Consider the following 15751-nt stretch of genomic DNA (forward strand, 5'->3'; position numbering starts at 1 on the left):
TCCCAGCCTCACAGGAGAGTTCACTGGAGAAACCCACAGCATCCTAGAATGTACACAAGCTCACCCACCTGGGAATCAGCACTAGAAAGGCCCAACTTGACTGTGGGTACCTGGGCAAGTGACTGAAATCTGGCAGAGAGCGGAGCAAGCAGCATTGTTCCCTCTCGGACCCCTCCCCCACATACAGCGTCACACCACAGCAATGTGGGTTGCCCTGCCCTGGTGAAACCTAAGGCTCCACCACTTACTATGTAACAGGTATGTCGGTACAAAAAAAAAAATGTCCCAAATGAAAGAACAGATCAAAGCTCCAGAATAAATACAACTCAGTGATAAAGAGATAGCCAACCTATCAGATGCAGTTCAAAACACTGGTAATCAGGAAGCTCACAGAATTGCTTGACTATGGTCTCAAATTCGATAAAAAAATGAAGGCTACACTAAGTGAAATAAAGGAAAATATACAGGGAACCAACAGTGAAGGGAAGGAAACTGGGGCTCGAATCAGCAGTGTGGACCAAAAGGAAGAAATAAACATTCAACCAGAATAGAATGAAGAAACAAGAATTCAAAAAAGTGAGAGGCTTAGAAACCTCCAGGACATTTTTAAAATGTTTCAATAACTGAATCATAGGGATGGCAGAAGGAGAAGAGGAAGAGCAAGGAATTGAAAACTTATTTGTAAACATAATGAAGGAGAATTTCCCCAATCTGGCAAGTGAAATAGACTTTCAGGAAGTCCAGGAAGCTCAGAGAGTCCCAAAGAAGTTGGACCCGAGGAGGAACACACCAGGCACATCATAATTACATTAGCCAACATTAAAGATAAGGAGAGAATCTTAAAAGCAGCAAGAGATAAGTAGACAGTTACCTACAAAGGAGTTCCCATTAGGCTATCAGCTGATTTCTCAAAAGAAACCTTACAGGCAAGAAGGGGCTGGAAAGAAGTATTCCAAGTCATGAAAGGCAAAGAGCTACGTCCAAGATTGATATATCCAGCAAAGCTTTAATTTAGAATGGAAGGGCAGATAAAGTGCTTCCCAGATAAGGTAAAAGATAAAGGAGTTCATCATCACCAAGCCCTTATTATACGAAATGTTAAAGGGACTTATTTAAGAAAAAGAAAGTAAAAAATATGAATAGTAAAATAACAACAAACTTAGTTATTAACAACTTAACCTAAAACAAAAACAAACTAAGCAAACAACTAGAACAGGAACAGAATCACAGAAATGGAGATCACATGGAGGGTTATCAGTGGGGGAGGGGGAAAGAGGGGAAGGTACAGAGAATAAATAGCATAGATGGTAGGTAGAAAATAGACAGGGGGAGGTTAAGAATAGCATAGGAAATGCGGAATCCAAAGAACTTATATGTATGACCCATGGACATGAACTAAGGCGGGGAATGCAAGTGGAAGGGGTATGTTCCGGGCGAAGGGGAATAAAGGGGGTAAAATGGGACAACCCTGTAATAGTATAATCAATAAAAGATACTAAAAATTAAAAAAAATAATTGAGAAGATTTGTGCCACATAATATGTACATTTTAGTTATATTCAGTATTCATCTATAATGTGCTATCCTGCTACAAGGTATTTATTTCACAGTCACAGACAATGACAAATATGGTTTAGATTTATATTCTGCTTCAACTCCTAGAATGTCTTCAAGATAGCTCCATCTAGAAATCTGTTCTGTCACTTAATTGTAAACACTTTGCTTTCTTTAAATGAAAATGCTCTTTATAATACATAAACATAAATAATAAATATACATAATTTATTTATATATTTCTTTCCTGTCTTTTAACTTTTCAAGGTGTTTTACCCAGCCTGAGTCCTGTGAATTCTCCTGGTCATGGATCAGTGTCTGCTGGCCCTTTAGCCAATCGATCACCTATAGAATTTCCTGGTACCGCTGATTTTCTTGCTAAACCAAATGCTATTTTACACAGATCTCTGGGCAATGCATCCACTTCACCAGATTTTTATCAGCAGCTTAGAAATTCTGATAGTAATTTATGTAACAGGTAAGTTTCCCAAATGTTTATTTCTGTTTTACAATATAGATTACTTAAAGTATTACTAATATTCTAGTTCTATTTAGTAACTAGATGATGAAATAAAACTATCTCTTCTTCCTTATTTATCTAGAAGTATTTATCCCAACTGTTTTTCATTTCAGTGCTATCACTCATTTTCCAATTAAATGATATCCATCTGAAATAAAATGTAGTGGTATTCTATTCATCATATCACATCCTATCAGTAAACGTATGAGAATTATTTCAGTGTATACTACTCTAGTGTCTCTTTAGAACACTCAGTTCATATGGTGTTCACTCTCATTTCTGCTTAGATATTAAGTGTTTATCTTTGACATCAGTGTTCACTTTCAAAATATGTTATTTTCTTCAGGGTCACACAGATGCTTTCTAGGATAAAGCCAATAAAGCTTCAGTAGAAGCCATAGAGAGATTGGACTATTAGAATGTGATGCATTTGGGACCTTGGTTAAAAATTAAGATTTGCCTGAGATGATGTGCCTCAGTTGGTTAGAGTGTTGTCCTGTAACCAATGGGTTGCAGGTTTCATTCCCAGTCAGGGCACATAACTAGGTCAGGGGTTCGATCCCTGGTACAGACATGTATGGGAGGCAGCCAAACAGTTGATGTTTCTCTCTCATGTCTCTCTACAAGCAATGAAAAAACTGTCCTTGGGTGAGGAAAAAATAAGATTTTCTGATTGTATTTAGATTTTTTAAATTTGCCCTATTTATTATATGTACATGTTTATGTGTGTATACATATTTGTTTTATTTTATAAGCTGTGGACATCAAATACTGAAATATGTTTCAACAGCTGAATCAGTGCCTGGTACAGACTGCCACAATGGAAAATCAGGTGAGCTATAGGAGTAGTTGTTTGTGTTTAAGAGCAATTTTTTTAAAATTATTTTTTAGGATGAATAAATAAGTTTAACTTCAGTTTATCTGTCTGAAAATGGAAGATTATAGTGTTTTTATCTACATCAGGGAAATGTTATTAGGAAAAAATAATAGATGGTAAAAGCTTTTTTAAAATTGTATTTATTGATTTATTTTAGAGAGGGGGAGGGAGGGAAGAAAACAGAGACATCAATTTGTTTTCCCGCTTATATGCATTCATTCATTGATTCTTGTATGTGCCCTGACTGGGGTTCCAACCCGCAACCTTGGCATATGGGGACAATGCTCTAACCAACTGAGCTACCCTGCCAGGGCATGAAATTTTTTTGAAAAGTAAAAATGTGCTATACAAATGAATACAATATGAGGTTATTGCTTTGGCTCACAAATAGTGAAATTAAATGTATTAATGTTGAAATTTATACTATATAATCTAAGGCTAAAAGGTTTGCATAATTTTTTTATGGCACAGAGAAATTTGTTTTAAAATTTAATTATATCATTCTGAAACATTGTATATGATCAGACAAGAATATTGTTGGTGATAAAATTATAGTAGTTTTATAACTTTAAACAATTGATGACCAAGCTTCCATTAGTAAATGGTTAACTAGCACCAGCATTCCTCCTGAAGGTAGGTAGAAAAACTGTACAAATTATTAACCAAAAGATCTGCTTGAAGCCATGAAAAAAACTAACAGGCTTCTCAGAAACACCACTAGAAGATCTGGAAAAGATAGATATCTAAGAAAGTTAGGAATTAGGGGCCACCAAAAGGGTGTTTGCCAGAGGGGCCAGTGACTGACAACATGAGCAGTCCTTTTAGTAACTTCATGGGACTAGGGAGACAGAGATTGGAGTTGAAGGCTTGCCGTGGTAGGGAAAACTTGGCAAATTCTGCAGTACTGCACCCCAGGAAAATAAAAGTAAGGCAGAAATAGGTAGGCTTTTCAGGGATTATAAGATCATAGGAATCCCTTTACATACTACAAAGTTCATCCTTTTAAAGCATGCAATTTGCCCTGGCTGGTGTAGCTCAGTGGATAGAGCTTGGGCTGTGAACCAAAGGGTTGCCAGTTTGATTCCCAGTCAGGGAGGGCACATGCCTGAGTTGCAGGCTGAGTCCTCAGTGTGGGCCATGTGAGAGGCAACCACACTTTGATGTGTCTCTCCCTCCCTTCCCCTCTCTCTAAATAAATAAAATCTTTTTTAAAATGTGTAATTTAATATTTTTTGATTTTTACACTTTAAGGATGGTGGATTGCAGCAGGGACAGAGGTGAGTGGAGGTGGAAGAGGGTATAGGGGAAATAAAGAGTAATGGAAAAAACAAAATAAAGGTGACTTAGACTGGAAATAAACCTAATTCTTTAAAAAAATTTTTTAAAGTCTTCCAAAAAAATAGAAGAGAAGAATTTGCTAATTCATTCTGTAAGACCAGTAATACCTGGATACCATAACCAGAGGCATTTGAGAAAACTACAGACATTATCTCTGATGTGTAGACATGAAAATCTTTAACAGAATACTACCAAACTGAGTCCATCAACATATAAAACAGTCACACCGTGATGTATTTATCCCCAAAACACAAGGTAGCTGAATATTAGAAAATAAGTCAGTGTAATATACCACATTAATAGAATAAAGGGGGAAAACTATATGATCTCAATAGATGCATAAAAAGCATGACAGAAATCAGCACTATTTCATGATAAAACACACTCAAAATAGTAATAACGGTAAGATGAAGGGCTTCTTTGAAAAACACACTGCTAACGTCATCCTTAATGGAGAAAGACTCTCTATCCACAGATCACACAATCCTTAAGTAGAAAATTGCAAATATACATACACTACTAGAACCAATAAACAAGTTCAGCAAAGTCATAAGATCAATGTAGAAAATAATTGTTATTTCTGTATATTAGCAATGAACAGTCATACATCGAAATTAAAATATTTTTATTCAAGTAGTATCAAAAAGAATACAGTAGAATTGAACAAAAGTGAGAGATTTATAAATTTACATGAAAATATAAATGACCTGTGTGCCAAGTCACTTTGGAAAAAGAACAAATTTGCAGGACTGACATTACCTGAATTCAAAATTTATTATAAAGTCACAGTAATTAAGACAGTGTGGTACTGGCACAAAAATGAAACTGTATGTAGATCAATGGAGCAAAGAAGTATGAGTTCAAAAATAAATTCTAGCATTTATGGTGAATTGATTTTGGTCATGGACCCCAATACAATTCAAAAGAAAAAGGAGAGTATTTCTCTTCATTTCAACAAATGGGGCCAGGACAATTGGATAACCATTTGTCAAAAAAAATTTGAATGCTTACTTTACCATATACACAAAGATTAATGCAAAATAGATTATAGACCTAAATATAAGAGTTAAAATCATGTAACTCTGGAAGAAAATATAGGACAGAGTCTTTGTGACCTTGGGTTGAGTAAAGCATTCCTAGATACAATACCAAAAAGCACAATCCATGAAAGAAAAAAATGACAAATTGGATTTTAGCAAAATTAAAATCTTTTGCACTTTGAAAGACATCATTAAGAAGATGAGATGACAAATCTGAGGTGGGAGAAAATATTTGCAAATTATATATCAGACAAATCTCTTATATCCATGAGACATAAAGAACTCGTACAACTCAATATTAAGAAGTCAAACAACTCTAAAAATGGGGCTTGTTTGGAGCATCATCCCATGAACCAAGAGGTTACAGATTTGATTCCCAGCTGGAACACGTGCAGGAGGCAACCATTGATGTTTCTCACATTGATGTCTGCCTCTCTCTCTTTCTTTCTCTCTCTCACACACACACGCACACACATCAATAAACATATCCTGTGGTAAGGATTACAAAATATTGGGGGAAAAAGGAAGGAGAAATGGTGGTGGAAGGAGACTTGACTTGGGGTGGTGAACACTCAATACAAATTCAGATGATACAGAATTGTACACCTGAAAACTATGGTTTTATTAATCAGTGACACCCTAATAAAATCAATTTTAAAATGGGAAAAAAATTGGGCAAAAGATTTTAGATAATTTGGTGAAAATCATCTGGTGAAGGATATAAACAAATGGATATGAAACACATAATAAGATGATTAGTCATTAGGTGAATGCAAATTAATACTACCATGAGATACTAGTACACTCAAACTAGAATAGCTATAATCCAAAAGACAGACAATGCCGAGTATTGGCAAAGATTGGAACCCCTGTATATTGGTGATGGGAATGTAAAATATAGCCACTTTGAATTTTTAAATGGTATACATGAATTTATCATTATCAATACCACAGCTAAGAATTTACCCGAGAGAAAAACATGAGCCCTCAAAGACAGGATTGTGAATGCTTATGACATCATTATTCATAATAATGCAAAACTAGAAATTTTCCAGAAGTCCATAAGCATGTGAATGGCAAAATATCATGAAGTGTATCCTTACAATGGAATTTTATTTAGCAATTAAGTGAACTTCCGATACATGCTACTATAGGGACAACTGTCAGAAAGACATATTTATAGAAACAAAGGTAAATAGCAACTAATTGTAAATAGACATGAAGGTACTTTCTAGGGGGATGAGAATATTTGAAAACTGAATTGTCATAATGGTCACACAACTAAGTATACTGAAATTATTTAAGTATAGATTTATAGTGGGGGGATTTGTGGCATGTAATTACACTCAATTAAGTTTTTAAAAATAATGTATTAATTCTCATATTTTGGATGGACTCTTGACTCTTCTCAGCTGGGAGATTCTTGCTTGAGGGCTGTCTCGTGATTAGTCAAATATTGGCAAGATATAATCAGCATTTACTATTATTATTTACAGTCATCTGAAGGATTGATTGGGCCGAATTTCCGAGGTGAATTAGTCATGTGTCTGTTGGCTGGATCCCAAGAGAGGAGGAAGGGAAACCGCCAGTTTATTCAGTGGTTCCACCCATTACACACGCAGTGTCCCTTGTGCCGTATTTCTGTTAATCAGAGCAGTCATGTAGCCTGTCCATTTTGAGGGTGTTGGGAAATAAGTGCTCTCTCCATGGAAGAGTGACAAGAAAATATTTTAAAACAGTGCATATGGGACAAGAGATAGCATTGTGGACTTCTTTGGAAAAGAAATTACTATCTTTATTTCAACTGATTTTATTATCTGTAAGATACAGTTATTAGAAATTTAGGTCATTAAAAAGTACCTTGAATATCAATTTTTAAATTGATGGCTATGTTAGAATATTATTATAGTTACTACCTTAACTAAGAAGAGTTGAATATTCTGTATTTCATTTCTTAAAATAAATGTCTTTCATTTGGAAACAATGTTTTCCAGAGGATAGTATTTTCTAATTATCATCGGTTTATGACATTTTGGTATATTTAGTGTGTTAGGTTCAGATTTGACTTTATTGATCAACTAGTAAGAGGGGTGTTATTATCTACATTTAACAAAGGAAAAAACTTAAATAGAGAACGGGGGACAGCAACCAGAGAGGAGAGGGGAGGGAATTTAAGGGGAAAAAATGGGAGGGATTTAGAGGAACAAGTATAAAGGACACATGGACAACAACTAAGGGGGGGTAGAAATGGGAGGAAGTGGGGTTCATGGGGGAGGGGTGGGCTGGGATGGGAGAAATAAACAGAAAACTGTACTTGAAAAATAACTAAATAAAAATTTTTAAAAAGAGAGAGAATTGTATGCCCTCTCATCCTTCTCTCTCTTTCCACCGAGTTGGTTATTTCCCTCTGGGAACCCACAGGCCATTGTTTGTGTCTATTACAGTATTTACTACCACCATGTAAAAATATGTTTATATTTCTCCTCTTCCTAGCCTGAGCTTCCATAGGTGTGTCTTATGACCTTTGCACCTACTCAATACTTGGTCTCTGAAATAAATTCTCAGAAGTGAATGAATAAGCAAAGAAAAAAAAAAGGAAAAAACTTGCCATTGTTAAGTACAAAAATCAGGATTTGAACCTAGTTCTTTTGAAACTCAACTCCAATGAGTACACACTTAACATACCTGGGCAATCAGCACACAGATCAATACATACCACCGGCACCTCAGAATTCCCCGCAAGCACCTTTCCAGGTTTATCCCACAAAGATAGTATTGTTTCTATCTTTCAGTATTCATTCATCTGTATCAGCTTTGATATTTTTTGAACTTTTCATAAAGAGAATCATAGTTTATATGTTGTGGCTGATTTCCTTACTCAACATTGTATTTTTAAGAATCATACATGTTATATTGTTGAATGTGATTATAGTTCTTTCTCTTTGCTCTGTATTGTTCAATTGTATGAGTATAACAGTTTCTTTATTCTGCTGTTAAGTTTTGGATGAGTTTCTTGTTCAGGATATTATAAATAGAATGAGTAGGAATTTTTTTTTTTTTTTACATTTGAGTGAATACTATTTAGCCACCAATGCTGCTTTCCTTTTCCATGTAATTTTTGGAAAAGGATATTATTAATTAATCACATTGGTAGAAAAGTAATTTATATTCATGAGGCTGTATTTTAATTTTTATTTATTTACCTAGGTGTTACAGCCTTTTGTAACTTGCTTCAAATGGCATATTTAAAAATTTTTTCAATTACAGTTTAAAATCAGTGTTTTTTTAATCCTCACCTAGGGATATATGTACTGAGCGGGGAGGGAGGAAGAGACAGACAGACAGACATCAATGTGAGAGAAGCATCAATGGGTTGCTTCCCCTATGTGCCTGGACCCAGATTTGAATCCACAGCCTTTTGGTGGCTCCAACCAGCTGAGCCACTCACCAGGGCTGGGTATGTGTTTTGAGTTTTAGATGTGCCTTAATCTCACTTTCATATCCAATATTCAAACAATTTCAGATGGTGGAAATTGTTTACATTAAACTGGTAAAAAAAAAGTTTCTATCACAGAAAAGTAGGGACTTTTTCTATTCTTACTTTTATAAAGAATATCTACTCTTTTCATCCATGAGTTGATATCAGGTGAAATGTCTGTACTGCCCATGCACAAGGTACATGGGCCATGTAGTCCAGCAAGATAAAAATAATGGTGTCATTAATTTTTTGGGTGTCAGTAATTTAGATTGAATGCCAATATGGTTTACTTTATCTGAATATTTTTACAAATAATTTTTCTTATAAAACTGTCCATACAGGGCAAGTCTTATTCTTATTTGTTTATTACTATTTTTTGAAAGGTGATGAAGACAATACCAATTTCTTAAAAGAATCACTCAACCTTACAGAAGCGCAACAAGAAGTGGAAACAGAGAACAGAGACTCCAGAAAATTATTTTTGGAAGGTGATAATCACCTCATGGAAGAGGCACAGAATGAGCAGCAACCAAATGTAAAGGATAAACTTATAATATGATTATGTTAAAGTGAAATATAATATTAGTTAGTGCTTAGTTAAGTCTCATTATTTTTGGCCAGAACGGGGTTTTTAATATAATGATATTTAAAATTTTTTTTACTGAGAAGTCTCTATAACACACTGTAGAAAACCTTAGGTAAAAAATAATTAAATTCTTCTAAATTCATTATCCTAAAACAAGTGCATTCATTTTACAATGAACACATTTTGTTTACTTTTATAGTAGATATATTACTTTTCATGCTGATAGTTTCTTTGTATGTTAAGGTCTGAGGAACATGTGTACAGTCATTAAAAACAATGAAAATAACCTACTTAAACTAGAAAATTTCTTATTCTTAAAGTTCAGAGGTTTTTTAGGGAAAAACTCCCATTTCTCTTGGGAAGTTAAGCTAATACTAAATGCCATATAAGGATTGGAGTTTCTATTATTCTTGATACCTGTAGCTTCTAATATGAAAATGGATTTTCTATTTGTATAGTATTTTAGAAGTATTTTTATATGTAAAAGCAATGTAAAGATTAAGAAATCTTCTGATGCTTAGAAGACATATATTTATAAAAAGATAGCATTCTACAAAGAAATAGTAAATACTGATTATATCTGAGAAAACCATTGTAGAAAATAGCACTGTCCACCTTTTAATGTTCAATTTTAAGTGTTCTCATTTAGATGTGGATTTAACAATATTTATGCAGGAAAAGGTTAAGCTGGTGTGGATTTCCCCCCTTGTATCTACAGATTGAACAGGAAGCATCACAGGACCTGATTTTAATAGAAGACTATGATTCATTAATAGAAAAGATGAGCAACTGGAATTTTCAAATTTTTGAACTTGTAGAAGAGATGGGAGAGAAATCAGGAAAGATCCTTAGTCAGGTTTGTTTCAAATTTCTACTTTTTAAACTATAAATGGTTTTTAAAAAATCTTTATGAAAAGCAAAATCTAAAAATGTCTAATACTGGTTTGGGCAAAAATTCAACATTTTTAATTGAATTATTGTTTTCACAAATGAAGTTTTCAGTAGAAAATTTGAAAGTATAATAAGTGAAAAGAAGTTTAATTGTCTGTAGTAATAGGATTTAATTTTACCAAGGTAATAAAGTTTTACTTTATACTGAATCTTAAGGTTGAAAAGGAAAAAAGATGATCTAGTTCTAACCACTGAAACTTATGGTTCTTCTTTTTTCATCTGCCCTCTCTTTTACTCAAAACCAAATAGTTCATTTCTTGCTACAACCATGGAAAAATACTTTCATTTTTCAACCCAGACTCACAGTTGTCCCCAGTGGGTTTACACAACAGCATCAGATTAACCTTCCCAAAGTATCACTTTCATTAACTCCAAAGTATCTTATTTATGAAATATAAGAACGTATAGATAAATTATGTGGAAGGTATCTAATTTATACCTTCTAATTCTCATTGAAGCCTTTAGGCACAAAAATGTGTTAAATATACTTTTCTGACTTCTTTTAACACCTAGGACTATAACACATTAGAATTCATATGCCCTTCAATAATTTATGAATAAAGAGCTAAAGGGAAGAATGGAAAAAATTTAAACTAGAACATGGTATGGTAATGTTTCTTTGATTTTCATGGGCTTTAGGGTGATGTCTTTCTTTTTCATGTTTTGAATTTATTGTAGAGAAGTTTTTAATAAATTATTAAGTTGAAGAAATATACATGGTTAAATATTCCTAAATGCAAATCACATAAATATATTATAGTCAACTACAAATAGAAAATCTGATTTTTAAAGTGAACTTTATTTTAATTGACATTTAGGTTATGTATACCTTATTTCAAGACACTGGTTTATTGGAAGTATTTAAAATTCCCACTCTACAATTCATGAACTATTTTCGTGCATTAGAAAATGGCTATCGAGATATTCCTTGTAAGTATTAACATACCTTATTCTCTAAGTGCAAGTAAATAATACTGGTTTTGAAACTCTATTATTTTTCCCTTTATATAGTTCCTAAACCCTTTTAATTTACATGTTTGGAACAGTTTTAAGTGGAGATTTAAGAAGAAAATCTATATCCTACTACCTGAAGTTAACTGACTGCTGTTAGCATTTCTATATATATTCTTGAAGCCTTTTTTCTTCCATATACATTTTAATGAAGTAAATCATAATACAGATACCTATTTATAATCTTTTATTTATTACATGATATACATCTTTCTATGTTAATATTAACTGAACAGCTAATCTTTTTAAATGTTTAATAATATTAAATCAAGTGTTTCAAAAATACTGGACTTTAAAATGTTTAAAATTTACCCATAGAATTTCTGTATTTAATGGTATTCTAATATAGGAATAATTTTTAATGGCTTTTTGATTTTATGGTAATATGTCATTTGAATTTCATAGTACAAAGATAGTTTTCTTTATGTGTCGATACATTCTACACTTTCCCTTCATTTGACATATTTTGGAGAAATCAATTATATAAAGAGGAAATTTAATATTAAATTGGCATAACCCAATAATGATGATACTTAGTAATTTAATGTGAGTTATATATACCGTAATTTCTACTTACAAAGTTTGCATTTAAAAAAAGTGTATAAATTTTATAAATGGGATCAAGAACTACTTTAAGGAAAGGGGAGTGGAAAGAAGGAGATGGTAGGGAATACGCATTGCCAGCTCCAATTAGGACACACTGGTTTGGAAAAGAGTGTTTGGGTCTAACTTTTTTAGTTTCCAAGTTTGTAAATGGGAATAACAATATTACTTACCCCGTTGGTAATGATGAGATAACTTTGTAAAGCATATATTGGAATCCTTTTACATGGTCAATAAAAGATGATACTTATTTATGATAATTGGGCCCCTAGTACATTGAATCATGTTCTCTAGCCTTAACACTTAGTATTGTATCGGCTGCCCATTCTACACAGCAGCTACTTATTAAAGTAATGGCTGAAGCATTGAATTTTTATTGAATGTCAGCTATGGCTACAATCATAAGATTAACAAAGGTTATCTCATATAATCTTTGTGGAAAGGGTTGTATTATCTTCTGTTCACAGCTGAGAAGTTAAAATTCAGAAGGATCTTTTCCAAAGTCATAAAGTTATAAATAGCAAAGCTGGATTTTACTTATAGGTCTTGCCTTTTCACATAGTGACATTTCAGTAAACCAGTGTTTTATTGATCATGTACTATGTATCAGACACTGTTATGATTCTGTTCATATACCATTGAACATTTAATCCTTATAGTAGATGTGAGGAATAAGCATTTTGTTTGTTTGTCTGTCTGTTCATGTGTGTGTGGTGGTCAGAGGATGGTCAAATATCCAGAAGTTTAACTGTTCTGTGTGGCCACATGCAAAAAATTTTGTGTTCAAACATAGGTCTTAATAACCCAGACACTATTTACAAAATATTTTTAAAAGCTACAACCTTAAATATATTTTCCAATGCCTCTCAATTAGCCTTGGTTATCCTGCCTTCTTTTTGACCCCTTTATTAAGTTTTCATAGTATCAGCTTTTAAAAGAACTTTTTAACACATCAAGAGGCTTTAAAAAATGATACCTCCACCCCTTAGCCATGCTTCTCTCTCTGAGTTTTCTCTATTTTGCTTTTTAGTTCAGTTTGTTCATTAGATTCCACATGAGTGAAATTGGGATCAAGCAAAAAGGAAAAAGGGGACATGGACATGGACAACAGTGTGGTGATTGTGGAGGAGAGAGGAGTATAAGGAGGATAAACGGTCATGGAAAAAATACAATTAAAAAACTGGATACAAGGAACATAAGAAAAAACCAAAAAACTTTATAATAATAAATACTACTGTCAGAAAAAATAAGATAAAAATATAGTTGTGGGAAATTATTCTAAGCCATATAACATATATAAGGATGACTATATATTATTATACTTCTTAAAATGTCTTTGGTAAATATAAAACAATGATCATTTTTGTAACCATTTCTGGTGACTGTAGATCACAATCGTATACACGCCACAGATGTCCTGCATGCGGTTTGGTATCTGACAACACGGCCGATTCCCGGCTTACCGCACACCCACGGTAATCACGGAGCGGGAAATGAAGCAGGTACTTCCTTCTACAAATCTTTTTAATTAATAGGAATAATAAATCAAGTTATCTCATTTTGTTACCTCTCCTTTAAAATTTTTCATTAAGTAACCTTTGGTACCTACAAAGGGCTATGTAAGTTTTGATGCATAGAAATGACATGCAAATTAGGGAACCTACTAGCATCTTAAGAGCTGGGTTAAGAACACCGCTAGATCTACCAAGTCTCTTTTCTGTGTCCCATCCTGCTGATACCCCCATTGAGGTCATCATTATCCTGAATGTTATGATAATTATTTCTTCGCTTCCTTCTTTCAATTTTTGTTTTTTTGTTTTAGGTGGATCATGTAAATTTAAAATATGTAATATTCCCATTGAAATGGGACACGTTTAAAAGCCTCACATAAATAAATGAATTTTAAAACTTTTAACTTTCAAAGTTTGCTCTCAAAGAAGTTGTTCTGTTCCTCCTAATAAGTATAATTATTTGTACAAATGTAATGAATTATAACATTTATGACTCTCATCCTAATTTATAAAAGAAAGGAGAAATACTTAAGTAATATGGAGACAGACACACACACACTGACAGAATTTGCTCAGTTACTAATGCCCAAGAAATATTACCATACTAATCAGTATAAATGTTACAGACTCAGTCACTGCTTTACATTCTTTGCACTTGACTCTAAGTACTGCCATTACTTGTTTGATGGAATTGCCTTATGTTTATTTTTGCCTGCCATTTATATTTTACTCTTTCCTAGTGCTCTTCATTCCTTCCAGTAGTTCTGTGCTTCCATTAGAGACCATTTTCTTTAGCACTTTTTTGTTTGTAGATGTCTTTATTTTATCTTGGATGAATATTTTCATAATTCAGTACCTGTGATGATACCATTCCATTCCGACTTCTGTAGTTCTGTTGACATATTAGCCATAAGTCTTACCGCTCCTTAAAACTAATGTGCTCCTTTTCTCTTTGCTATTGATGTTTATCATTTTGACATTATGGACTCAGGTGATTTTCTTTGTATTCATCCTGCTTGGTGTTCAGTGAACTTACCAAATAGGTTTGGTGTTTATTATGCTCTTTAAAATTGCAGTCTCTGCCCATTCATTGCTCAATTCCAATTTTTAGGGATTTGTTACAGTAATACCCCACTTCCAGTACCAAAATCTGTGTTAGCTTCCCTATTGACTCTGTAACAAATCACTATAGAGTTATTTAGTAGCTTAAAACAGTACAAATTTATTGTCTTACAGTTTTAGAAGTGAAAGTCCAAAATAAGTCCAGCTGGGCTAAGATCGAAGTGGCAACAAGATTGTTTTCCTCCTGGAGTCTCTGATGGAGAATTCATTTCTTTGCCTCCTCCATCTGCCAGAAACCACGTGGTTTCTGAGAAAGAAACCAGCAGCAGCTTAATATTCTCAAGACTCTCTCTGACCCTACCTTTTTATCCTTCCAAGACATTAGCAACACATGGGCCAGCCACAACCTTGGCTTTCTATCCAGAGTACACCTTGGTGACAGTTAATCTCCTAGGATCTTTTGTAATTTAGACAGGTTGAGAATTTCCCAAATTATCAAGTCCTGGTTCTTTTTGGCTGAACAGTTCTCCCTCAATCTCTTTGTCCTCTTACATTTCACTACAAATAGTAAGAAACCAGGATGTATAATATATATATATATATTCATTCATTCATTCATTCATTCATTCATTCATTCATTCTTTCATTCAACACTTTGCTTGGACATCTCAGCTAAATGAGTTCTCAAGTTTTGTGTTCCATATAACTGCAGCATACAATTTGGATAAGCTTTCTGCTACAGTATAACAATGATCTCCTTTCTCCCAATTTCTAGTAATATGTTTCTCATTTCTGTCTGAGCCCTCATGGAAGTGTCCATAAGAGCAGTTTTCTCCCACCAGCTGTGCACAATATTTAAGTATTCCCTAGTGCAACATCTGTTTTCGCTCCCATGCACCTTACTTCCTTCCAAGTTCTTACTGGCAGTGTTTTAAGTCCTTATATGCAATGTTATACAATCTAGTGTCTGAAGAAGACAAGGCCTTGGGAAACCAAGTAGCTGATGAAACGGAAAATTACAGTGAAAACAGACTACACTAAGACTGGAGGTGTGCTGCCTTATTCTCATTGCACTGGAGGACCAATAGAAGTGATTGTGACACCAAAAGCCCAAGCAACAGGAACAAATCAATTAAGTGGGACTACATCAAACTAAAAAGCTTCTGTACATCATAAGAAACAATGAAAAATAAAGGCAACATACGGAATGGGGGAAAGAAT

General features: G+C 33.8%; 1 protein-coding gene across 2 annotated transcripts in view; it reads left to right on the top strand.

Annotated features, from left to right (window-relative positions):
- PDE3B (phosphodiesterase 3B) overlaps positions 1-15751 on the top strand; it is a 150392-nt gene that overhangs the window by 116931 nt on the left and 17710 nt on the right. For both annotated transcript variants that reach the window (XM_037150515.2, XM_037150516.2), the window contains exons 6-11: positions 1821-2031; positions 2829-2905; positions 9190-9341; positions 10111-10248; positions 11162-11273; positions 13346-13459. In XM_037150515.2, coding sequence (XP_037006410.2) covers positions 1821-2031; positions 2829-2905; positions 9190-9341; positions 10111-10248; positions 11162-11273; positions 13346-13459 — 804 coding nt within the window. The remainder of the gene's footprint in view (positions 1-1820; positions 2032-2828; positions 2906-9189; positions 9342-10110; positions 10249-11161; positions 11274-13345; positions 13460-15751) is intronic.

This window comes from Artibeus jamaicensis, unplaced genomic scaffold, assembly GCF_021234435.1.
Source record: "Artibeus jamaicensis isolate MK-2021 breed Jamaican fruit bat unplaced genomic scaffold, CSHL_Jam_final contig_797, whole genome shotgun sequence".
Taxonomy (NCBI): Eukaryota; Metazoa; Chordata; class Mammalia; order Chiroptera; family Phyllostomidae; genus Artibeus; species Artibeus jamaicensis.